General features: G+C 36.9%; 1 protein-coding gene across 2 annotated transcripts in view; it reads left to right on the top strand.

Annotated features, from left to right (window-relative positions):
- The first annotated feature begins 939 nt into the window (after positions 1-939).
- Positions 940-27402, top strand: part of LOC114359573 (protein lozenge) — a 45983-nt gene continuing 19520 nt past the window's right edge. The window contains exons 1-4 of one of the 2 annotated variants that reach the window (XM_028314015.1): positions 940-1712; positions 5203-5442; positions 15390-15507; positions 19333-19496. In XM_028314015.1, the coding sequence (XP_028169816.1) occupies positions 1601-1712; positions 5203-5442; positions 15390-15507; positions 19333-19496 (634 nt within the window). In that variant the 5' untranslated portion in view covers positions 940-1600. Of the gene's footprint in view, positions 1713-5202; positions 5443-15389; positions 15508-19325; positions 19497-27402 lie in introns of both variants that reach the window. The other variant, XM_028314014.1, reaches the window with a different exon arrangement.

Below are 27402 nucleotides of genomic sequence, written 5' to 3' on the forward strand. Positions count from 1 at the left end.
AACGTTAATAAATCCTTTTGGCGCAATCGGGTAAAAAGAACTGAAATTAGTACGAAATAATACCTACCTTACAAGTTTCAGGCTCAATTCAGTATATTTCTTCAGGGATCTAAAAAAATGTAGATACCTACTTCCTGTATCCCTAAAGTGAAAAATATGAAGTTTGGATACTCTTTAAAGTTCAAAACGTTAACGGCAGAAAGAATACTAACTCTACATTATACGATAATCGAGTATTTTTCGGTTTTCAAAACAAATTCATGCTAGGAAAGCATTTGTAAGTAGCATTTTTGAAGAAAATTTTTCAGTTTCAAATGTAACGCAAAAGAAAAAGTTGAAACTGTCTCGCAGTCGCTCCGTGAAAGCAGCTGGCATCCTGCCGCAACAAGTTGCCGCTCGGCGCGCGCCCGCGTCATTTTTCGCGCGTCTTCGCGACAGTGGGCGGGGCCACGCCCAGCCGGAGACACGCCCACTCCTTATCACCACCCTACCAACCACTCACCACAGATAAACCACCGTCTTAGATGCCAATTACGAGATCCAGTTGCCTAGCTTAACGTCAATCAACTACATAATTAACATGTGGAACGACGTCAACTATCATTAACGTCTCATCAAATTCTAATCGAGTTTAATTAACTTGTCCAAAGAAGTTGCTGAAAACTTTTAGCGAACCGAAATGTAGACCATTATAGACGTCTCACTCAGAACTAACCGCAACTCACGAGAAGAGCGAGATACGCAACAGCGCTTCAAAAAGCTCATAATATTTCCCTTTCAACAATGGATCCAAACAAAAATATTTAATGGCAAAACTTGCACCCGTTTCGCTCGCACCTTGAGTTTTTGTTGTACGTGTGAGCGGGAGGCGACAGCCGCGCATTTTCCCGACAAATGAAGCGTGGCCAAACCGCAGATTGACCGCAGAGAATGGAGGCAACGAGTGACAGAATGGCGGCGGCTCAGTAGTAGAGAGCCGGTCGCTCGGCGAGGTCGCGCGCAGCCTCCGCGGCTGAGTCATCGGGCAGTCCGTACCGTACCACGCTGTTTACAAAACTACGAGCTCCCATTGACGCAACGCGCGGGAAATATCTTGAATAAATTAGCTCTCAGCTGATGTTGACAGCGGCACAACTTCTGCGAACGCCGGCCGGAACCTTTGACACGAATGCTTAAGATTTCGGCCAGTTTTGCACCGACTCTCGTTCGTGACTCATCTAAAATGACGAAAGTTAAGTTGAAGAACTCAAGGTTCGGATTAAACTAGTGCGTTATGTCGAGGAAAATACTTATTTAATAAAACTTATCGCCATTGAAGCGCACAAAAGGACATTGTGAATAATACGTGTGTTTGAAACTATTGTTTACTGGTTAAGTGTTCGTCGCATGAGTTGGGAATTGTTTAATTTATTGAGTATTGGAATCCGAACTTGTAGCGAGCAAGCAAGTGGTAGTCATCGTATGCTTAGTTGTTTACGTAAAGTTTGAGCGTTGGAAAGGTGCCAAGATAAACATTGTGTTAGACAAAAAGCGTCGTAGTGACCTTGAGTGCGGCGTAGGAGTGGTGTCCAGTGTCGGGCAAAGGTTGTGATGGTTTAGGATGCATCTCCCGTACGAGTCGCGGGGCCGTCGCCGCCGAGAGATGGTGGAACTGGAGCCCTGGTGGATGCAGAGCATCATCGAGGAGACGAGGGCAGAACACCCTGATCTAGGTACGGTTTCTTCAAAACTCTATTATTCTTAACACTCTACAACAGCGGTTCCCGAAAGGTGGGCTGCGGAACCCTGGGGTTCCGTGGAAAGGCCGCAAGGGTTCCGTAAAAAATATTATCCCACGTTTCGTGACCGACGTTGTTCGCGCGCACCGACTTGTTTACAAATAATTGCATAAAAACTTTATTGTTTTTCATTTAAATTTCCATTTATCAAAGTAGGGTTCCGCTAGGAAAAGTATAATCAATTAGGGTTCCTTGGCAAAATTGGGAAACCCTGCTCTACAACTAACTATGGGTTTACAATACTTACTCTTCTTTGAACTCAATAGTGTAACGAAGTACGCAACTCAAAGTGTGACAGATATGGGAAAAAGATCCGGGTTCGATTCCAATTCAAACAATTACCGATTCATTCATAGCTAATTTCAATAGCTAGTTCCAGTTTTGGCAGTAAGCTTATTAATTCTTATGGAACACTTAACTCGAACATTTAACTTTTTTAAGATGAATTTTCGTTTATTCAGTAATGACAAGGTCAACAAGCCCTTTCAATGTTTTGTACTCGTATATTAAAAAACATATGGTGTTCAATGGAATATAATTGTACTTACCAATTCCTTGAAAATAAATGTTACTTACTAGTTATTAGTAAGGAACTAATTTATTATTTATTCAATTTTTGAAGCATTTATTTATTTTTTATGATGATGATGATGAAGAATAAAGTACCTACAACTTTTTTATAAAATATTCAACTACAATTAATTGTTTTAAAACTAATTCTTTCTTTAATTAATTTCTACTGGAATTTAATGTGTATTAAGTACCAAATTAATCTTTAACTGGTTTACGTCAGCAATAATTAAGCAAATCTCGTTCTGTATTCGTAAATGTCTAAAATAAAGGCACTAATGAGATCTTCAATTATTATAATTCACAATTGATCAGTCCATAGTCCAGATCAAAAATTAATTACTTGCAGTTTTATTAATTTTTTTTCTTATACTTATCATGTGATGAAGTCCAATAAACATCCAATTTGATTTTAATAAATATTTCTTTCATTAAATACTTTCAAAATACAAAATTTCTAATGAAACGAAAGTCAGCTAATCTAGGCTCTCTCTTACACCGATCGTTGTTAAAAACCTTTTTCCAGACTTACCAAACTTCAGCTGTCCATTAGATTAGTAAGTAGTGATTAATAGTACTGTTAATTTTATAGATTTCTTCGTCTATAACCATTAAAGTGATACTAAAGTATTTTAGATTTTTCAAATATTTGGTTGGTTTAGACACAATTTTACCACCTAAGCAAAAGACTTCAACGCGATGTTGTAACCTTGAAGATTTTCATTAATTTGTTTTTATTTGTATTTTATAATTTAAAAGATAGGATCACGAGATAAATACATTCTTATCTCATATCATATGAGGCAAACAATTAGATATCCAAATTCACTGAACCAATACTAATGACCTGTAAAATAAGGTAGAAAAGAAGGCGAATGTTCACGAAGCCATGGAATTCAGTTTAATATGCTGTCATCTGTAAAAAGAATTCATCAACAAAAATCGATAAAAAATAAGTTTTCAGATGCGTTATTAAAAGTAGTACGAGTAGATACCTAGTACATATCGCCATAAAGCGCGAAAAGGGTGTCTATCGCCTGATTTTATGTAATTATTTAAATCTACAAGTCAAAAAGTAAGCAACTAATTCCATCTTTCAAATCATTAGCTGTTACACATTAAATTATTATCGAACATAGAATAGCAAAGCATCTACAAACCCTGTCACGGCGCGACCGCACCTCGCCCGCAGCCTCAATAATTTGTCTATAGATCCAGCTTCCGTAAATATAGAAACCACAGTTAGGCTATTAATGTTTTTACTCTGCGGCCGTTGCTCGGTATTTTTTAAATCCTCCGGTGTAACCACATCCCAATTTTGAGACATTTGACAGCCGATGATTAAGATTTGCTAAATGACCGCAAGTGGTTCATTTGTTTTCATTTGACGCGTGAAATTTGACTCTTATCTTAAACGCGATTACTGATGTAGTGATCATCATATAAAAAAAATAATCTCTAGGACGGCTATCGGGACAATGCATCCAAAAAAAATAGAACAGCGGGACCAGTCCGTCAATATTATTTCGAGCGCCTATTCTATGAATAAAGGTTCTTAGAAAGATAAAAATTACCCAGCATGTTTAATCGATTTAGAGATAAAGCGATTTAAAGGTACGTACTTTCTTTAAAAACTTTTGCATCAGAATTTCATTTTATTTTAATTAAATTATGATTATGATTTATCTATTACTTTAAATGCAAAAAAAGTTTAATAACTTTATAATGCAACTTAATGTAGGTATCTACTTGTCTTATCAATTATTCATATGCTAATTAAGTTTGAATACATAATGGTTATTCAGCCCGAACAAATTGAGTATGCTATCGCTGTAAGTTAAATTATTTTATCCTACTTTTCCTCTTACGATCGGAAGTTTGGTCATGTTAGTTACACTTATCGAGTTCAACTTTAGATTAAATGACCGAATTTGATTGTTTTTATTATTACAAGCTTTATATTGACTTCACTTGTTAGTATGTGTGGGACAAATCTTGCAACTGAATTTAAGACCAGTTCTCCTCAACCGATTGAGCTGAAATTTGGTATACTTATGTAAGTACGATGACAATGCAATATTATAGTGCCATTGAGCTGGTCTGATGATGGAGTCGAGAGGTGGCCATAGGAACTCCTAAACTAAACGGCGGAAACTCGTCGAGTTTGGGTTCGTTGGATTTGTCTTTTCAAGCACTTTACTGTTAGATAATGTCCAGGGTCCTGAGATTAAGATATAACTAAAAAGTGTAAAATAAAATTATAATAAAAATAAACTTTTTTAAAAACAAGCTTTTATTCTGAATTTCGAAAGCTTGTAGCGCAAACAGAGAAAAAGAGGAATAAATTCCATGCGCGATACAAACTTTCGAAATTCATAATAAAAGCTTGTTTTTAAAAAAGTTTATTTTTATTATAATTTTTTAAATATTACAACTAGCTTTTGCCTGCGGCACAACTGTCATTACGAGTAGTAGGGATTCTGTTAAAAAAAATCCGAGAAAAGTCAATCCGGAAAAAAGAAAAAAAATATACCTATACCCAACTAGGTCATGAATTTTTAAAAAGTTACAATTTCTAAACTATGAATGGAATGGATAGGCTGGTATGGTCCTCACCTATCACCTAGCTTCGGCTTGATACCTTACAGGAAACATCCTGTATACTAATGAATATTGAAGAAAAAATTGCTAATTTCATAGGTAAGGACCTAATACATATAATGATGCCTTCGATCTCACATGATCACGAATACGTTATGTTCAAGTCAACATCATGTCATCCAACATTACAGTGAAGAAGAATTTTTACTATCAATCTATTTGTTGAACTTCAATGAATCTTTTTTGTCCACAGTGCCAACCGGCAGCCCGGACTTCATGTGTTCCATGCTGCCGCAGCACTGGCGGTCCAACAAGACTCTGCCCGGGGGGTTCAAGGTGGTAGCCCTGGGAGAAGTGTTGGACGGAACCCTGGTCACCGTCCGGGCAGGGAACGATGAGAACTGCTGTGCGGAACTCCGGAACAACTCTACCGTGATGAAGGATAGAGTCGCCAAGTTCAATGACTTGAGGTTCGTCGGAAGAAGCGGGAGAGGTGAGTTCATACTTCTAAGTACTCACTGGTTGGGTTTTCAGTGGAGGTCAAGCGTGGTCACGTCTCTACGTGGCGTCTCTCGACTAAGATATTCTGAATTCAATACTTAGGTGTGACGCACATTGAATAAAATCAATTTGAGTGCTTGTCCCCAGTTTGAATCAAGAAAATGTATAAAATTGCATACCCACAAGCTGGTTAGGACATTGCCTGAATCAACCAGATTTTCCGGCAAGTAATATATGTAATTTCCTTAACTTGCCCTGCAAAAGGGCACAGGGCAGGTTAACCCGTTGATCTCTACCACCTATAGCCGTTCCTAAAGTCTGACACTAAGACTTTGAACTCACTTTGCTACAACATACTCAATAGAAACCACTTTTTTACACAATCTCCGTCTCTTTCTTTTCAAACTTAATCTCAATCCCTTTCAGTCACTCACAACTAGTTATTTAGTAAGCATACTAATGATACGCCTCTAATTCAACCCTACCGGTGCGGCACTATACCCCGTAACTGCGTACGTGGGTAATAATTGGTTAATCTGCGCCGGACAGCCGCCGTGATTTGCGCCCGACTCTCTAATAACGCTTACTATTTTATTGTCTATTACATTTGATTAGTAGCCGTTAACGGGTTAACTCTAAGTGCGATTGGTTTCTAGAGAGGATTGGGTGCTAATAGCTAATAAATTCTTTATTCCAATCGTTGCAAAATAAACTAAATCGTAAGACTAATTATCTGAGAACTTTGCAATTTGCTACAACTTTTAGCACACATTTTGTTTATTTCCTACTTTTATTAGGTAGGTAGTTCCCCTAAATGCAGCATTCATTTATTCTAAACTCACATTCGGTCGACTCACGCTTCTTTTTTTGAGATGCTATGAACATACACTCGTAATATTTGTAACATCGTAAGTCTTAAAACAATAAAAACATGGTAGTATTTGTATATTCCGAACTTCGGCAATACCTAAACCAAAATCGAGAAAAGAGTTATTGGTACTCTTGTAAAAAGAGTTTTTAATAGCCTAAGTGAAAAATATATTTACCCTAACCATATTCAAAATTGACGTGATCCTCCGTCGTTGAGGATTCCTGGTGAAGCTCGCTTCCACCTTCGGCCTGACCGTCACTTACTATCAGGTGAGATACAGGCCAAGAGCTTCCTCGTTGTGGATAATAATTTAAAAAAATCGTTCTTATTTATTAATTGAAAAGAAAAAAATACAAAAACATTTAGTTATAGTCTAAAGGAATTCCATACCCTTTCTGTTATCATTAACTGACCTTGACACAATCAATGAATTATTATCTATGAAATAAACAACAAGCCGAAGCTCTTACGTTTATCAAACAAAATGCTAATCATTTCCGGTCCCTTACAGTTTTTCTTCTTTTAGGCAAATCTTTGAGCAAGATCATCCTTATACGTGTAAACAAAGTTTGTTTCCTACAAAAATAATACAACAAAGACGTTTATCTTTTCTACAATTCTCGTTTTATGACATTGAGTTATAATGTACTACGTACTAGAGAAGACATGTCAACTAGACTGTTTCTGGCACGCAAACAGGTCCATGGACCGAAATTCAATTAGTATGTGCTCAGCGGTTGCTGTGACAACACGCTTGAGTGCAGTTTTGTTTTTTGAAATATGCCATCCTATAGACGAAAATACTGTTCAAATAACTCCAGATACATATTAAGTAAAAATCAAGGAATGACTTTTTACCATTAAGTTGTACATTTATGCACTTTAAAACACTAATTTAATTTTAATTTGTTAATTACAAGGCGTCACCGCGGCGGCAGCCATTTTACGAAAATTTCAAAGAATAAAAATCGCAGACTTGACACTGACGCATAAATTAGTATACGAAAGGAAGGTTAAATACAGCAATAAAAAGATTTTTTTAAAGATTATAAGCACTTTGTATTGCACAAATTACTAATAGTCCCGTCCAGCCCCTTGTGTTAAGCTAAATAAGCTTGGGTTACGGGTGGGCTCACACAATTATTCATGGATCAAACTTGTTTGAATCTCACTGCTGTTGTTCGTATGCGACTGGTTAGTTAGTAAATCACCCTAATTATTGACACCTAGCTCACGAGATAGGCTAAAATTATAATAATTGTACAGTGTGTNCCTATCAATGAAGTACGACATTTTCTGGTGCAGATTTTATCGCCATAAATTATGAAACTTGATAGTCATGGATTTGACTGACAGCTGTCCGTCAAATTCTCGCCCCGCACCCCGCACTGTACATATTTTGTTCGCGATGTCTGTTCTATACGTAGTAATATTACTTCAATGTTTTATGACTTGTTTTTCATTAAAATCTAGATGCCTTAGCATAAGCTCCGCTCTGTTTTGGATTTCAGGTGATTAGTCTGATTATTGGGACGTGTTTTATTTATCAATACTTAAATCATCATTTTGCACTCAAAATCCAGACGCCATGACATCTTACAAAGATACTCTCCCTCCACTGAAATGTTCTGGTATTCGATTTCCATAGTATAAAAGAGTCGTGATTGTCCAAGAAAGAAACATAATATCCAGAGGGCATGTTAAGCCATTAGTCCGATTGAGTCGATAAAATCGTAGGCCTTTTCTAATTCGAACACCATGGTAGCACCACAATGCGCCTCCGTGTACAAACTGTCATAGTTTTAACGGGCAGAATAATAATCTGCGTTTTTAGTGTATATGCAGAGGCGTTGCCATAATGCAATTACTAGTAACCAAATTCATTTAGACGGCATCTAGAAGCAAATTAGGTGTAAAATTCGTCGCTCTTCCTCGGTCCCGTTATAACGTGCTAAGAGTAAAAGAAGTCTAAACGCTCACGCGATTAAGGCCCCTCTCGCCCCTACGAGGCAATAAACAAAATAATCGTTCTGCGGTGAACGAGCAGTTTCTAAATCACGAACGTGAAAACTTGCATTTGTGACGCGCTTTCGTGTCAAATTGCACGTCAATTTAATATCAATTTATTTAAGGGTTGGTATTCACTGAAAGGTGGAAGAATCTCATTAAAATACTCAGAAAATGCAAACCCAGAAAGCGTGGGCAGGCCTCCCACTAGGTGGACCGACGATCTGGTGAAGGTCGCTGGAAGAGCCTGGATGACAGCAGCGCAGGACCGGTCGTTATATAAATCCTTGGGGGAGGCCTTATTCCAGCAGTGGACGTCATTTGGCTGAAACAAACAAACGAACGAACCCAGAAAATTGTTATTCTGACCAAAACAATTGACGGCTACACCTGATCTAGGGGACACAGTGAATCCCCCATTCACTGCGATTCCGAATATTGTCTGACGCACAATATTTTAAGAATTTTATTTAAAAATGCCACTAATTTGAATATCATTCATGAGTAACATGGAAATACTATTGTCGAGTACTTGTATTTTTTTAATCCACATAATGGAAGCTCAGCTGATGAAAAGTGATGATCAGGCTGAAGGAGCAAGCGAGCTTCACCCGGGATCCTCAACAACAGAGGAACAAGCTATCTTACCTCCAACTGCGTGAACATTGTTGTTGACTACACTGGCTACTAGTATATTGCTGAATAGTATGAGAATTTCGTCAAAAAGTGTAATAAAAACTGCGTTATAACACCTCCATGGATAATTCTTCTCCCATCCGTAACTCAACGCGATACAGAAACCCTGCAACTGCGCCTTTCACTAGAAAAATATTCAGACTTCGCCTCGACTTTCACGGAGTATCAAGACGAGGCGGATTTTAATTTCCTAACCACAGCAGTAAACGCTCGCAGTTTACAGTCCATTGTTGCGCGCGCGCACCAACCCACATGCCGATGCGTTGTAAAATCACGGAGATCGTTTCCACTGGCCGTTGGTTAGTAAAGGCACATCAGGTTAAACACTGGAATGCCTTATCCAGCTTGTAACATGTTCTGTTTTGCAACAGCAATGCATAGGCTGATGAGCCCTCGACTGTACATACTTACAGGTATATAAGAAACTGAATATGTATTTCCCTTGAAATTGCCAGCGCTCTTTGCGTCGTACGAGTACATATAACTCTGAGTAACGCGAGTTCAAGTTTTGAAGACAACAGCTGAAATAAGGAGGAAGACATTTTTTGAGAGAGAAACCTCCTAAAAACACTATATCTAATAGTTATAATAACTAATAACATTGCAGGAGCTACACAACAATTGTACCTAACAAATTTTCTTAATTTATGAAAGACAAGGCCGTTACTCTATTTCTTCTTCCAGAAAACCTTGTCTATCACGATCAAATAGATATCATTCTACTTATTATCGACCATTTAGTACTGTTTTTAACGATTAAAATGTTATTTAACGAGGCATCCGTGTCCACAAACTTGGTTTTTCCCGACCCGTCGAACTAGGCTTGTTCGAATAAACCCAACACTCACCCACTTCATCAATATTCCACGCCTTATTTAGTTATTACTGGAATTGTTGATTTAACTTGAATTATGCAATTTAAATTAGGATCTTTATGTTAATGTGTCATTAATGTCGAGGTAATTATATCCATCAACAAACAAAATTAAATGGAAGACATAATTTCTTTTAAAAACCTTACATACTAGGCCTGAAAATCGGATTAGTTTTCAATTAACACACACTATTTATACCTTCTTTCCGTTTTCGAGCAATTAATTCAATATCTAAGATTTTTAAGTGAGTAACGTGTCTTTATGTCGTGGCAGCTATTTCCATCAACCAACAAAGTTAAATGATAAACATTATTTCTTTTAAAAACGTTACAGTTTAGGCCTGAACCAAGTTAGTTTTCAATTTACACATACACTATTTTACCCACTTTCTTTTGTTTTTGAAGCAGTTCATTTAAAAGCACTTCTTCTGAGCTGTTACACAAATAAAGTACCTACTTACAGTGAGAGTTCTAATTCAAACTACAACGAAGCAACATCTGCTTTGATTATTAATTTGTCATTAACAATCATTGTCACAAGTACCTAACGCGTTAAACCTGTACTATTAATAATTAATTTAAAAATCCATAACAACATCAATATTGGCGGATTGGATAATTAATAACGCCAGAATCATTCTGTCAGGTACTGTATAAATGTGTGATGCGTTAAAAATAGCAAATGAATCAGTTACCACATTTTAATTTTTTCAGGTAAAACAAGTTTTAAAAAAAACGACTTGATACACTATGGTGAAACATTTAATATGTTTCATCAAGTTAAGATTGGATTAGCTTTCAAAGAACAAATGGCAAAATAAATGAACGAATATTTTATTTCAACTAGAATTATAAATTACAAAATAACCACCTATTTTATTTAAGATAATAGTGAGGAAAAATAAATAATAATCGCCGCACCATTTTTAGAGCGTTAAAACATCTACAAACTTGGAATTAAATCGCAGAATTAGGTCAAATCTTTTCAGCAAAATTAATACTCACGTGTAGGATATTATTTATGTAGTAGTGCGTCGTTACGAAGCGTATCACCTTATCAAACATATAAAAAGTCTAATATGTCGATCCCAATTACATACACAGTTGGTTCCACTACAGCGAGTAATAGATAGCTTTTCATTCATCCTTGCATCTACAAAAACGTCTACTCTAACTTGGCATGGCCTTGCCTGTAATTAGTTGGTCAACTGAGGTCATATTATCGTGGACAAGTGGGTACTACCTATGTAAGCCGATAGTGGTCTTGTAGGCTGCTATACACTGTCACGTGACATCATAACATTGGAGGTGACGAGTTGATGCACACAGATAAAGGACCGAAGGATCGAGAATACCTGTGTTTTTGAACTTTAAATCCAAAGGTAATTAATATTCATATTAAGACCCATTACGAGACCGATAAAAATTGTTTTAGTCTGAGATTGTTCACAATTTTGAAAATCTAGTTTTGAGGTCGTTTCGACATCGACACCCATCATAGTGTTAAAGGGTATTAAGAAGTAGGCATGGTGGAAGAATGTGATCGTTCCCAAGTAGCATTTTACTCCATTTAAGAGTTCACATTTAGTTCCAATGTGTACTTAAAGCATTAGTACAGTTCACTCGTGATGTATAAGCTGTATTATTGCAATTAATTACACCTATACCTGTCTAAGGGACTTATAGGAGTGTAGACTAGTGTAGAGTTATACTTTTATACGATTGTTGGTGTTATAATACTCTAACAACTATCCTTTAGTCAGCCGTCTGACTAAGAGCATTATAGGAGGGTAGAGATACGGCAATCGCTGTTTAACGGCCTACTTGTACGATGTTATAGAGCTAGCATTTTAATAGAACACACGTGGTCATTTATAAAGCCAAAGGCTGTTATGTTTACTTGTTTTAGACTGTTATACAGCTAGTAGCTGTAGTAGGACTTGTTTGTGNCTAGTGAACTCTTAAATGGAGTAAAATGTTACTTGGGTTGTAGCTGTTTGATTTCAAACCACTGGTTGATTCTAAAATCCTTTGGAATCGCTCACGACTGTATAAGTTCTCAATTTAATAAGTATTAATAATGAAATCTGGATTATGCTAAGATAATAAATAAGCCTTCAGTTTGCCCAAATTAATTAGGTCCATCGTGGAGGGTCTCAAAAATCACAAAGCCGTCAGGAGAACTCCCTCTTTTATTAGTTTAATAATAAGTATAATAATTTGGTGTTTAACAATAAATTGATGATATATTTTCCTAATTAGGTATTTCGAAACCTTTCACTTTTAACGATATAAATTATTGTGTCAACTTGACAAAAAGCTTAAATAAAGCGGCTCAGTGCGGAAGCTCGGAGTTACTCAACAGAGAATTGTCATTAGTTACATAAAACAATGCAAATGGTACAAATTCTCTTTTTGATGCGTCCGATTTCGAAAGATCTCCAAGCCTTCGATTACCACTACCGTAAAATAAAGACTTTATGTTGCATGTGGTAGAGTTTGGAATGGTTTGTTGCTAAGTAAGGGCTACACGGCTACACTTGTCATCAAATGGGACAGATAATTAGGAGCGAGCGACACGTAAACGGCATGACCAGAATGTTACCAAATCATTTCACGAGCAGTCATCAACGCACGCTCGGGCTTTTTGCTCTTATTTCCAGTCCCGATGTTTGGGCTAAAGAGGTTGGTCGATTGGACATTCATTTTGAAGAATATTTTATATTTTGTTGTAGCTGTTAACGTAAAGTATTGACACAAAGACGAAGTTCCATGGGGTTGAAATCGTTTGTAAGTAATGTCCTTACTTACAACTTGACCATGATTCTACTTTAGACTTTAAGTTTTAGCACTATGTTATTAGTGTGGAAAAATCAAGGCACTGCAATATACAGATCTCTTCAGCACTTTCATATAACATGCTTTCCCAAGATTCTTGCTGCAATTCAATGTTATTTTCAGATATTGACTGGGGACAGTCGTTTTGAAATGAGCACTGCACATAAAATATGGCTGCGAATTCTGAAATGCACGACGTTTAGCTGCAACGAAGTCAAGTCTTCACTCACAAATGTCACTAAGGATTTACGTTTGATCGTAAATCAAGATGGCGGACACTCCCCGCGACCCTTACTTGCGCGCGCGCTACATAATTGAATATTTCACGCACCGCTCTCAACACCCGGTCGATACAATGTTATGTTTATAGCCGTGCATTGTGTTAGGTCCTAAACTGTTGATGAGTGATCATACGAAATGCATTAACTTTAATAGCGATTTTAAAAGCAATATTTCACATCATTCAAGACACGCCTTGGGTTTAACGTTTACGTTTATGATGATTTGTTTCCGTATTGAAACGTTTTACGGTCGCGTCGCTTTGTGGGAAAGCGAGCCCGACATTGAGACGTCAACGGGAACGCGAATAACGCGGGCTGTGATGGAGCTATACCATGTTCATGACAAAAATGTCGATCAGTTAGATCTGATATCGCCTATCGCTTGTAAAATATCGAGAAATGTCTGTTTCGATCCAGAAATTCCGAGAAAATACAGTCATCCGTGTCCACTTCGAATTCGTACTTACCAATCTTACCCAAATCATACTAATCTTAATCAAATTAAGCTCATTTGAATCAGACTTTAGCACAGGTTAAGCCTGTGATTAGTTTTTCAATATTTAGACTTGAATCTATGCATAAGTTTGGAACATCTTTATTGATATTAGACTTTAGTAGTCAATTAGCTTTTAAGCTCTACTGGCTCTACATCCATTTAAATAATGTGCATCACCATTTTCTCTTTCATGTGGTAAAAAAACACACCGCCTCTGTGCCTGAAGCACTAAGTACTAAGCGCAGCGTCAAATAGTGACACCCAAAGTGGCCAAAAAGTTGACAACACAAAGACGTGTTGCGAACTTTTTGGCTACTTTGGGTATCACGAACTATTTGACGCTGACTATACCACTAAGAAAGAATAAATACTACCTGAAGTCACACCCTATATTTCTAAAGAAGAAAGCGTAGTTCATAATTATGAAACAAGTAGTTAAACGAATATCGTATCAGGCTTTCAGCAACGCGTGAAGACTCTGAAAAACTACTCATGATAATAATATGTATTATTAATATTTCCCAGACCAAAGTTCATGTATTATCTAAACATAATTTTTATTTCCTGATTTCCTTGTTTGTCTATTCATATAGTAAAATATCAACTCGTTTAAAATAGACATGTCAAATCGTGTGTAACATTATCAGTGGGAAAAAATAGTCAGTTCTCATGCATTTGGTTCGGGCGATTGATATTTTTATTATTCCTGATAAACTATCTACCTAATGCTATTGTTAGAACATTGCCTGTTGTGATTTTATTGTTTATCTATTATTAGGAAAGGATATGAAGCCAAAAAATTATATTAGGCAGTTTACAGTACCTAAATCAGATTTAAAGATTATTTTGTCTGAGACTATGATTGAAAAACTATGACATTGTATTATTTACAATGTCCCTTGATAATGGTTTCTTTCTATATCTTCTATTCTACGAGCAGATACCTTATGAAAGGTCCAACAGTATTTAAATAAGAACAAAATAACGTTGACAAGGTCATTAACATCTTAAATTCGCGGCATTTGTCCATTTTTACAAAGTATACATAATATTAATCAGAATTAACTTAATGAAATACTGATCACTTTTAAAGTGCTCAATACACCTTGTAGTATCCACTTCATACCCTCAAACATTCCTACTAAACTGCACCATACTGCACACAACACAGCCAAAAGGAATATCTAAAAGAGCTCCTAAATTCGCCGTGGAAACCGGTTGAAATCAGTCATTTATCCCAAATCGAGTGCAGGCTACACGCGAATTATCTGCATTAGACATGTTAATCCACTCATTTTAACTGTAATTTTATTCGCTATTTATCGGTGCATTCATTACTGGAGACCGCAAATCGCAGGCCCAAAAAGCCCGCTATTTTCCGCCATTCCCGCGCTGTAGTTAGTGCGTATCGCACTAGTTACTAGTTCGAAACGCTATATAGATAGATGGTTGTTAATTTGTATTGTGCTGTTGATTAACTCGGTTATGTACGATAATACGGCGGGTTTGTTTGTCCATAATCCTTTTTATAATTTGAATAACTGCATATTTGCTGAAACTCGTTCAATTTTGTGCGTTATGACGTCGCGACTAGAAAGTTTAATAAACATAATGTAGATTAAAAAGAGCTTTAAGTCACTAAACTGGCGATATAATCAAGTATTATAATCTTATAAATACATATTATTTAGATTTTAGATCCTAGTTGATACCGGTCAATCTTGACACACTCGATCGATATCTGGTAAATGTGTTAGACAACTTTTACCACAAGTGACCATACTTAATTAAGACTTCTAAAGTCAATGTAGAAGTTTTATATTGAAGTTAAATGTGTCTCTTTTATACCTATTATTATTTTATTATTTTGTTTCAGGGAAAAGTTTCTCGCTTACCATCATGATATCCACGAGCCCGCCGCAAGTGGCGACCTACCAGAAGGCCATCAAAGTCACCGTGGACGGCCCGAGGGAGCCGCGCTCCAAAACTAGTAAGTTGAATCGAACTAGTAAGGTTTCATGTAACTAGTTTCTTACCAAACTCGCTGTGAAGCGAGTTACAGCCTGAGTTACGCTTCAAGTCTAGTTTAACTAGTACATTTTTTTTACGAAACTATTAAATTTCTCATGTGCAGTAGTTGATAAAATGGCTCTAACAATCATGATATCAACGAATCTTCTGCATAGAAGAAGACCTTCGGTGAAGAAGGTGGAAAGCGATTTTCTAAAAGTGTCCTCTCGTAACTATAAAAACTAGTAGTCATTGTCTAGTTTACATTAGTAACTACCTAATTACAATGTAGATTTTTGTTATTTGCTCTTTTGGTTTGACCACCAGCTAAAACCACAGCTGTGGTTATCCTATCGCCGTTCCTGAAAAGTTTGTTGAAAATATACATAATATGAATGATAATTATTTATTTGGTTTCATATTTTATTTATTATCATGGTGATGCAAAGGACGTCACTTATATAAATTCTTCCCGAATGTACGCGAACGTCTAACTAGGCGATGGTTAGAAATCGACCATTGCTCGTCGCAGTTCCTCACGGGACATGGCAACTTTAAACATAAACTTCACGAATTCAAACTAGTTCCGTCTCCTTTTTGCGAGTGTTCCACTGATGATGTCAGTCATGAGCAGTCTGCCCATCATATCTTGTGGGAGTGTGATCTTTGGAAACATGAACGTGATATAATGCTTAATTCAATACAACATACATCTGTTTCCGCAATTTATTACACCGATCTTGTCGCGACAAGGAAAAATTTCCTTGCTTTTAAGCGATTTTGTGAAAAATATTATTGGCAGGTAGTTGCTAATTGCTCATAAGATAAGCCCCCTTAATTTAATTTATTGTCCGTGGTGCATAATCTTTTCTTAAAGGTTTTAAACCTTTGTCACCTGTCATCCGCTTTGCAATGGAGGGAAGTCGAACCTTAATTTCGAACCCCTATGTTCTTCTGATTAATTTCGTTGCGGGTCCAATGACAAACTTGACCTTCATTGGTTGGGTTTTTGTGGCGGTCAAGCTGTAGATCCTGGCTACACAGTAGTTGCAGTGGTGGGAACGAGAGGTGGGAATAGTCCCGTATCATGGTGATGCAACTCAGTCTAAATATTTTTCTTCCTACCTTAACTTATGAAGATAAAGTTACTTCTACCTACCTGTTTAAACTCTACCGTGATCCCTGAAATTCGTTCAAAAATATCCCCATGCCGTGACGTCACGGGCAAACGAAATTGTATCCCCGACCGCACGGGTAGGTAAACAATTAAAGCGGCATTATATTGGTTGTCCATATTATCGGACGCGATAGCGCGCGGTCGGCGTATCGCGCGATAACAGTACCTTCCCACGGTACTTACTGATAGACGCTCTTTCATGGGATAGTGATTTTATTTTTAATTAGTTATTTGTGACACTTTTTCGCAATATTAATTAGGTTAAACATAGTTAACTCTACCCACATCGTTTAAATTAAATATTATCGATCGCCTGGCTAATAGATCGAATGTTTAACAAAAAGTCCTAGTTTGGTAATTTTACATACACGTATCACAAATACCTAATAATTAATCACAATTCATTCATCTTAATTCATAGAGATGATTTTTCATAGTATGCTACGAATAAACCCATATTTTTTTTGCATTTATGATTATATGCATGTTTGACAACATAAGAGTTTGTAGATATTTTTTACCATAACACAACAGTGAAAGACATTGTACGGTGTGTAAAATAATTATTTCATTCAATAGAAGTAAAGGCAACATCCCCAGAAATGCTTCAAAAAACAAATCGAAAAGTAATATTGAGCTTCGACAGAAATAATTTTCTTTTCACATACAAATATAAGGCTAATTAATATTATAAAATATCGTCTTCCGCCGTCCTTCCGACAGCGGAGTCACGCGACTTTAGGCTCGCCGCACCCTAAGCGTTTCTACATCTGCGTTTTAACCGCAATTTAGATTTAATTATTAATAAAAAAAAAGTTTGTTATTTTCTAGTTAAAATAAGAAAGAAACTCTATTAAAAAACTGGAAATAAAGTAGAGCTTTTTGGCGCTCTATAGCACTTCTTGCTTACTACGTCAATTTAGCTTCGATATTTTGACTGAATGATGATGACGATGAAAGATAAATGAGTAGCTGGCAATTTATAAATTATTATGGCATACAAAAAGCGATAGAACTTTACATTTTAATCAATTATGTATTATCTCTCTCGCTTATGGCAACGTTTATTTAAACGCTCAGTGTGTAAAATACCCTACACATTGAAAAGAGCTCGAACTATCGAAATTGGCTGGTGAAAAAACACGTTACGCCATATGTGCCGCCGTCGGCAGACAATAGTGGAATTATACTCGTAATAAGTTGCGCTCACGCACCGCGCAACTGCTCCACAGGATCACTTTTGTGTCCAAGGAGTCTTGGCAAATAAAAAAGTTCTTTGAAGTCTCATTCAGGCAAAATAAGGTCCAAATAGAAGACTCAACTCGTCCAAAACATAAATGCTGGCTGGCTCTAATAACGGGCTTGAATTTTAAGATTTCAATTTAAACTTAGAACGCAACAAAAGCACTGCTAATAAAAAATAGTTTAGTTGCAATTTTCCAAACTTATACTGGCCATTATACAAACCATACAACGCACACAAAAGAAAAAAACAATTCGAATCCTCCAAAAACATTCTTAATTCGAATTAACAAAAACAAAACACTATCGCTAATTCACTCCCCTCGCAGAGTTGGGCACAACAAAAACCGTCCCGTAACGAATAGCTAGTTATTCAAAGGACTTATTACTCATGCACGAAAATCCGATGTAAACATAATAAACAAAGAGTGGAAAGGGTGGACAGACGAGTACTTAGCGTAAGCCCCAACTCGCCGCTGCAAGAAAGGAAGATAGGGACTTAAAAGTTGGAGTTAATCACTGAAATAATATTTTGCTTCGGCCTTTGATCTTGCGCGTGCTGGCATTGGTCATGTAAGATGAGGGTTCAAATCTTCATAACTTAGTTAATCGGTAGGTCAAAGTGAATTCAAAGTAAAGCCCTTATTACAACGATTGAAAACAACTGTTTATAGTAAAGCAGGCACTGGCTAAGTTGTACAAAGCGATGAGTGGTAGTTTTTAAGCAAATATTGTTCGGGTGTATACCTACTGTTGGGTTTTTGTAGCTTCTCAAAATACTACCTCATCTCCCAGGTCATTGTTTGAGCCCATTCATATAATTGCGGTATCGATACGTTTTGTATTGTGTAAACTCATAAACTAATTATGTGCGTATTTTTTCTTAACTGTACCATAATAATATTACCTACGTTAGTCCCAACAAGGATACAATTTTGAACCTTATATCCTTGACTTAAAAGTCAAAATTTTGAGCATAATTACGCCGGCGTCTTTTATAAACAAAACCCATCGCGGTGCCTTTTTACCGGCTTCAAAGGGGGAGGTTCACGGACGCGCATTAGAAAAAAGGCCTTTACGTCTAATAAGGTGATTGACACGTAGTTATTTGGCCAAATCGAACAGGAAACGCGCATGAAATTATCAATTATGTTCTTTTTTTAATTTTTTAAATTAATTTTGGGAATTGGACGTCGTAAGCTTGGGACATGTTTTAATGTCAATCGTTATTACCGTTAAATATTATGTAGAGTTTCAATTCAATAAAACTGCATAAAGTAGACGATTTTAAGCCACAATTAGATAATATAGAGTATTTTAGACGGTGTTTCAGGAACTCTCTTTAATTTTCAAAGGATTTATAGCTTAATTTTTGTTTTGCAGGTACTAACGCAACCACCCACCCCATCAGAACCTTCAACTTCCAAAGAACGTTCATCGACTCGCAGATCGCGCTTCGAGACGTGGAGTTCAAGAGTCCACCGATGAGGAGCATACGCTCGCTGTCTCATGAAGAACGGGAGTACAAGACTAATGCCAACCTGCCCACGGGAGGTGAGTACCTACTGACTTTGTTTCTATGTATAAGTCTACAATTTATCTATCGTTTAGAATCCTACGAAAGTTTATAAATTTCCTAGGAAATTTAGTGCGGTTCTTGTTATTTTTCGGTGACATATACAGCGCGGGTCTAAAGAGGCCAACTCACAGAATATTGCTAAATGCAATGAAGAGTTACGAAAGTTCAAAAAGCTTTTATATAGTCTTTTTCAGGACAAAGATTTCTATAAAATGCCGTATCTCAAAATATGTTTAATAACTGCCTCGCGATACCAGTTCTGTGCATCCGATAAGGTTTCAGCTTGAGCACAAATCAACATGATGTGTAAAAAACGTATCTCAAAAAATTTACCACAAAATCCAGTTTATAAATCCCGCTGTCTCAAGATAATTTTAGTAGATCATAAGCCTTTTAACAACTGAAACTTTGAAACCATGTAGGATACATCATTTTAAAGGTGCCCGTTTAATTATTCACTGAATATCACTAGGATAACCAAAATATAATGACCGGCAAACGTTGATGCACGCATCATGATCAATAATTTCAAAACTAAAACATTGCACGTCGCAAACTTATAATAACGGCAACATTTTTCCATTCCGCATAATGTTGTAAATCGTCCTAAACGGCGAAGATGTAATCCGTGTCGTGATTATGCCCTAAATAACTGTAAACGGGCCTGGGTTTATTAAAGCGCGCTCATTACCGTGGCCCAATCACAGCCTCTAACTGACTGCCGCCTTATTTGCCGACGAGCGAAGGCAAAAGACTTAGGCACTACTAGAAAGTACATCATTTATTCCCAATGATACTCGTTTAAAGTGTATAGTATAATCTAAATGTAAATTCTGACGAATGCAAAGACAAAAGTGAGTACCGATTCAATCAATGCTATAAGTATTATCTATGTTAATCTATGGGACAAAAAGACAACATTTGTAGCTATTTCGGCAGTAAGTTGAGCGACTCTTTATAAGAACGTGTTTTAATAACGAGAATATAAAGCTCGTTGCTTCTTCCTTCTTGAATGACAAGAAATTATCCTCCTGAGTGTTTTCTTCAGGGCTTACGCGTATTTCCTACCTGGTATATAAACCAGATTTTTGTGAATCTACTCTTACTAATAATGTGCACATATCAGCTCATGGTTTTCCCCTCTGTGGAATCGCAAGTAGATACGCAACCCTACAATATGATATTTAATCATCTTTATTAAAAAGTGTCATCATAATATTTTTTAGGATTAAACTCAACTGAACTACATTAAACCATTAATCAATTTAACAAACAATGCTGAAATGCTATTCATTAGGCAGATTTGGTGAATTGTCCGTTTTATTTTAAGCTTCATCATAACGCCACATAATTATGACAGGTCGTTGACCAGACGGCGATATTGCTTTGTATTACTGTCACATTATGAAAAGCTTGATGATAAAATAGGATCTACATTAAGTTTTTAATGAGTGATCCAGCCGGCCGTCTATAAATACTAACTAGAAGTTACTTAACTCTAATGTAGGATATTATTAATAACATACTGATGAGATAATGCTACTTAGTTCACTCTGTGCCCCTTGTGTTCTTGTAATAGCTGTGATTTGAAAAATTGAAAAGATTTTGAGTTCGTTTATTCTATGTAAGGTACCTACTCTTTTCGTTACAAGTTAGGTGGTTTATTACCAAGCATAAAGTAAATACTTGCTAAGTTTTCTACATCCTTTCCAAGTTACCTACCTCATAAGAAGAAAGGCAATCGTGAATTATAATCTTACTATCCATAGAATTGTAAATGATGAAGGCTTCGACCTTGTCTGGGAGACTGGAGCACCTTTTTGACCTTGTCTGTGTCAGACCTGACTGTGGCAAACTCAGCGCTCTCTGAAAAACATGAATCTTTTAAACTGCGATCTCCAACCCGCCTGCCAAGCGTGGGGATTATGGCAAACCCTCCACTATAGTGGAGGAGGCTCAAAGTCCAGCAGTGGACTGTAAAGGGCTGTTGATGATGATGATGATGTGGCACCTTATTAACTGCCGCTTCTAAGCCTAGGCGCAGACCATCGATTTTTCGTCGGCCGATAGTTTAGTCGGGCAGTTGATCAGTATGGGCATGTATGGAAGTGCGCACATTACACCGATTTGATTTGGCCGATTCTTCATACAATTTAAAATCGGGTGCAACTATCGGCCAACTTAAAATCGGTGGTCTGCGCCTAGTCTAAATGTTCTCAAGCCTTCATAACTCGGGGGCGTGCGCGCAGCAATCCCGCTTTCATCAGCACGAGGCGGCAATCTGCGCGGGCGCACTAATGCAGGCGCCATTACGCACGTTATTATGCCGCCAACTCATGTCAACTGCGTTCTAGCATCTTCTCCGTTTAGGCAAACGATAGTTCATGGCAAATCCTAAATCTATACGAGGAAAAATTTGCATTTTTGTATGTTTGCAGAAATAAAGCCAATTTGGTTCATGTGCTACGAAACTCGTAGCATCAGAAATATAATGAGCTGATATGAAAATTGAGTCTATTTAAGGCTTCATAAAACTGAAATTAAATATTATCTTAATGGATTAGTCTTCTTTTCATAAAAAGACCATAGTGTTGAATACTTGGGCCCGTAAATTATCCAAATTAAAATTCTACTAATCACAAAACAGAAAAGTTACCCAGATTTTAGTATGCGAGTTTATGCCTTTAGTTCATTGAATAAAAATGAAACATCACAGTTTCATAAAAAAGAATTTCTCTGAAAATTGCTAAGCTAAGTAAGATCAGAAATAGCTTATTATGAAGTGATTCAGCTGACGAGAAAGGCGTGAAATAAATCGTCAGTTACTATTTACGTAATGGCTTATTTCCCGCCATAAAATAAATTGTTCACGCTTCCTTCGCTTCACATTTCGAGAACTTGAATTGAATCGTCGATCTTCAAACTACTACTGAGTATTTTATTTTCAATTAACAATTATATTTTGTATCACTCTGATTAGTGGGTTTATAATCGCGTGAATGGGTATCAATATACTCGGATAGGTTGATAAAAAATATAAAAATGACAACCAACCCTGATTTCTTACTTAGTTTCGAAATAGATTTGATACTTTTATATCAATAAAAAGAACATTCGCAGAATCACTTATTGCTCTCAGAAAATAGCTAGCTTTTACAATGTTGCACGGGTAATTGCCGTATTATACGCCCACAGTGTGCCAGACTAACTAGATAGAGGGAAATTGTATTGGGAATGTCCTTCATCATAGCTAATGTGTCAGTCAATCAACAAATACGACCTTTTAAAGTTTAGCAAACAGCCACAACTTCTGTAATAAAATAAAAAAAAGCATTTATTCTTTCTAATTTATTGAAAAAGAGGTGGGAATATAGGCAACGCCACTCTTGTAGCGGAGTTTTGGGTTGACACTGCAGAACTGTGTAGGTTTGTTGTCGACACGACAAGAAGAAGAAGTTAGGAATCTTTGGTACAGAGTTTTTTTAAATTTTAACACTGGCCAGTTGAAAAAAATTTGGGTTCCAAAACAAGAGAACATCGCTCAAATAGGTGCGTTTGAATGTAAAGATGATTCCACACAGTGTTGGCGCAAACAAACAGTGGCGTGGACGCGAGGCGGCGGCATCCACCGACAATCGGAACCGGCAATTACGGGCTGATGGAACACCTTGCCCCGGCAGGGTGGCCAAATATCCGTAGGCCTAATGGATTCCGGAGTTAGTCTATTGTTTGTCTGGCCACGACTTGTTCTTTTTAGCAATGACACATTTACATAAACTCGTTCATAATGAAAATAAGATCAGCAAGAGCAATAAACTAAATTCGTAGTGATGAATGAGGAATAATAATGCAGAAGCCCAATTTCTCCTAATTCATTGACTCTACTATGTGATACTGCTTTTGTTGTTCCGTCAAGTAGCATCTTACTAACCTTGTTCTAAATTACTAAAAAATCTATGTTAGAACAATGACCTGTCAACACGTCAGAAAATCTAAATCAGTTGAAACCACTATTGCTTCATTTTAATTTCGATTAAATCACAAGATTCCTGAAATCACATCGACAAACTAAATTGCAAAAGTCAGATGTCATTATAAAGTAGGTGCCTACCTACTGTTCATAATACCAAATGTCAAACTGCATATTATGAAACTAGATTTGTGGTCACCCCACGCCAAAATAGCCGGTCGCAAACAGATGACGAGCAACAATAAACATTTCGTATGATGAACACTTCGACTCGGGTCTGTTTTGGTGTTTCGGCTAAATAGTCTAAATTTGAAGTTTCTGATAACTTTAAGAATGATAAATACCAAGAAAGTCTAGTCAAGAAAGTCTAGTAATTTTATTTCTAACTATGAATAAGGTATACTACGATCAAATTAGACTATATCCACAGAATAAGTAATAGTACAGGTACAGAAGGATTACTCCGCAAGACGATTTAAATAAATGCGAGTCTTGCTACGACGCGATACAGTGGAATTCAGCTCGCACAGCACTACGTACCTACAATTTTATTCACCTACAAGTTTTGTCTCTTTCTATCGCGTGCCTCTGAACTCTTCTTACGCTGTTAGGGTTGCTGTCTAGTGAAAAAAAAAATAATCTACTTATTTGTAATGAGGTACGTATGTAGGTAAGTATGCATTCATTATGGAAAACCTTCATAGTAGGTTAGGTTCAACTATCCTAAGAATTATTGATTACCTACATGGCCAACAAACCTTTCAGCATCTTTGGGAAGCGAAAAAAAAAGATAAATCCGGTAGATTTCTTTTCGAATTTAAACACCCGAACGCCGCACAATATTTCTTTCTCTTTATGTCCATTTTTAAATAATACTTCGATCATAGAATTATAATCATACTACAACGCATGCCAGCGTCCTGACGGGCGCGCGCGTGACACTCGACTGACATAATACCCGCCGGCGGGGCGCTTCGCTGTAGGTAATTATCGGATGTACCGCGCGGAGTGAGCCAGGCCTGCTATATCACAGATATCATGATAAGTACTAGTACGATATCAAGTCAAAATAAAGTTATATACTTTCTTAGGTTCGTAGAACTTTTGTACATGTGTATTGATTGTGTAGCAAGTAGTTAAGTGGTAGTTTAATAACTTTAAATATGACATTAATGGTAAAGTTGAGATAATAAATCTTTTGATTTAACATAAAACACTGTGGCAAACTTGAAAGTTCCATAAAATATTTCCAGTTAATTTTTCCGCCTGTACCAATTCCTTCAAAATCCAAAATTGACTAGTCCCCAGGTCGTCGACCCGAGATGGCTTGAGAGTAAAATAATAACAATGACTTCAAATGCGATCCGGAGAAAAAACTGACTCCAGCTAGCACAATGTCATTACTGGAGGCGACGTCGTGAGCCAGAGAGTTAGGAATTGTAAGACAGAACCTTCAATAAAATATCTGTTCTTTTTATTCTGTGGTTTTACCATAAGTACTCGTATTCGCACTTACTACTACTTCCTAAGTATTTTGTTTAGGGCTGATTTTTACCCGACTACGGCAAAGCCAAAGGAGGGCCTCGTAACTTCTAAACTACTTATCAGAATTCGACAAATGACATATCATTAGAAGCGTCTTAATTGTCCGCTGGTTATAGGCTATATGGGGTTTCACAAAATCTAGTAGCGGACTAAACATACAGAGTTAAAAAATAAAGTTAAGATAAATATTCCGTGTTTGGTATCATTTGAAAGCGCTTTACTTACATTTTGAATATATATATATTATTAGCATTTGCTTGTAACTTTACCTGTATTCAAGGGATGATTGCATATAATTCACATCTTTTCGTTCATAGCTTCTTTACTACTTATTAGTTCATCAATTTAATTTTTGTTAATATTATGCGCCACAAATACACTTTAACACCAAAATAGTACAAATAATAAATAAAAAGTAAAAAAACTAAAACCCAACTACGACAAAAAACGACGCTGAAAAAGTATAAAACAAGATTTTCAGAATACTGAACTGAACTTGCTAATGTGGTTGCATATTTCAAACATGAAAATTACTATGCAACTACATTAGCAAGTTCAGTTCTTATCAATAGATTAACAAAAGCCTGTAAATGAAAAATCAACGCAAGCATAAAATATGACTCGGTAACAAGTGATTTGTTCTGGGGCCATTCTAGTACTTGCCGTAGGCAACATTTCTGCGCTTGTCTATCACTGTTCGGGGCAGGGGCAATCAGAGTGCCGACGCCATTTATTTATGCTCATGCACATTATATTAAATAGATCCATAATTTAATCTCAAGAAAATTATAATTGAGAGCATGAACTCTACAATTTACGCACTTCTATTCAGAGTTAAACCAAAATTATGTCGTTTCGTAAACTTGACAGATTTTGTGATCCAAATTGCTACCCATTTGCCGTATTTCAAAAACTCCTAACAGTATTATTGAACCTCCAATCAAAAAAACTATTTCGGAAAACATTCAATCTTCGAGCCACGGCTTTGAACAATATAACTATTACATCGCGCCTTATTTCCGGTACGATATTTCGATTTGATTGATCAATTTCGATGATCAATATCTCGGGCGCCGTGATTGGCTACCGGCTGCTACCTTACGTTTACCGCTCACACTTTATTGTATTTCGAATTGCATCGCTGGAATTGTACCTTTTTATTTTATTGGTAAGCGTAGAAAGGGAGTGATGTAGTGTGTTGTGGATTTTGAAATCGTAAGTTGGTGCGGCGCGTAGTCTTGTGGTCGTTCTTGCTCAAATAGAGTCAATCTCGGTGTGAGAGGGTCCGTGTGAAAATTTGATAACCGAACTATGGATGGGGCTGTGGAGCCGTGGGGCAATGGCTGCGGTTTGTGCCGGCTACTGTGGGATGTAATAAGCGTTGCGGATTAGCCGCCTTCGCACGTCCGAGCCAGGCGCACGAGTTCACGGCGAAATAGTGCAGGTGCTATATTTAGCGTGCGTTTCGTTTCTGCACCGACTTGGGTCTTTTAGGGAGATTATTATAAGCAGTCCTTATCCTTTTAACTACAATCATCAATAAATATCAGTTGGACTACTTCATTTCATCAAAAAATTGTAACTGTTCTATAGTTATCTGGACCACAATTTCCAAACCGTCAATGGCTCTTAGACTGCGTGATTTTTTATTAGATAAAAGTTTCATTTTGTCAATTTCATGCTATAGCTGACACCTTTGATAAAGTTGCACCAAATATTTCATGGAGGATTGAAATTAACACCACTTCTATTAATTACTTTTTCACGTAGCAAGCTCAAAGCTTCATTGAATTGTGGTGTAGTTTTACTCTGTTTTTATACATAATGGTCAAAATTTACCGTAATTTTCCAGTTGTTCATACGATACCTTAGCTTTATTGACGTTTATTTTACAAAATAGGTAATAGTAACCATGTCAGGGAAAAACTGAGTTAGTCAATTAATACTTAAATAAAAATCTTAAACAGGACCGTGCATTGTGGAAAACCTTGGAGGAAGCCTTTGTCCAGCAGTGGAGGTCATTTGACTGAAACGAACGAACGAACGAACGAAAAACCTTAAAAATGAAATCCACATATCCGCACATGCAACCCATGATTAGTAATGTATTAATTACTGCCTCGAACTAGAGAAAATTCCATAAATAATTGCACTTTTTGGTATAGAAGATGCAAGAAGTTTCTGACCAAATCTAGCTGCCTTTACGATACTATACTATACCCACAACCTTCATCGACTATACCGCATAGTTGCTACAGTTGTCCTACAGGAAGTGTGGTTTGCGGCGGGACTAATCCAGGAACCATTTAAAAGTTCTTATACCAAGATAAGGAAGGCTGAGTTGCACTATCTTACTTTAACTTTAA

This window comes from Ostrinia furnacalis, unplaced genomic scaffold, assembly GCF_004193835.3.
Source record: "Ostrinia furnacalis isolate ACB-3 unplaced genomic scaffold, ASM419383v2 OfSCF4490, whole genome shotgun sequence".
NCBI classification, from domain to species: domain Eukaryota; kingdom Metazoa; phylum Arthropoda; class Insecta; order Lepidoptera; family Crambidae; genus Ostrinia; species Ostrinia furnacalis.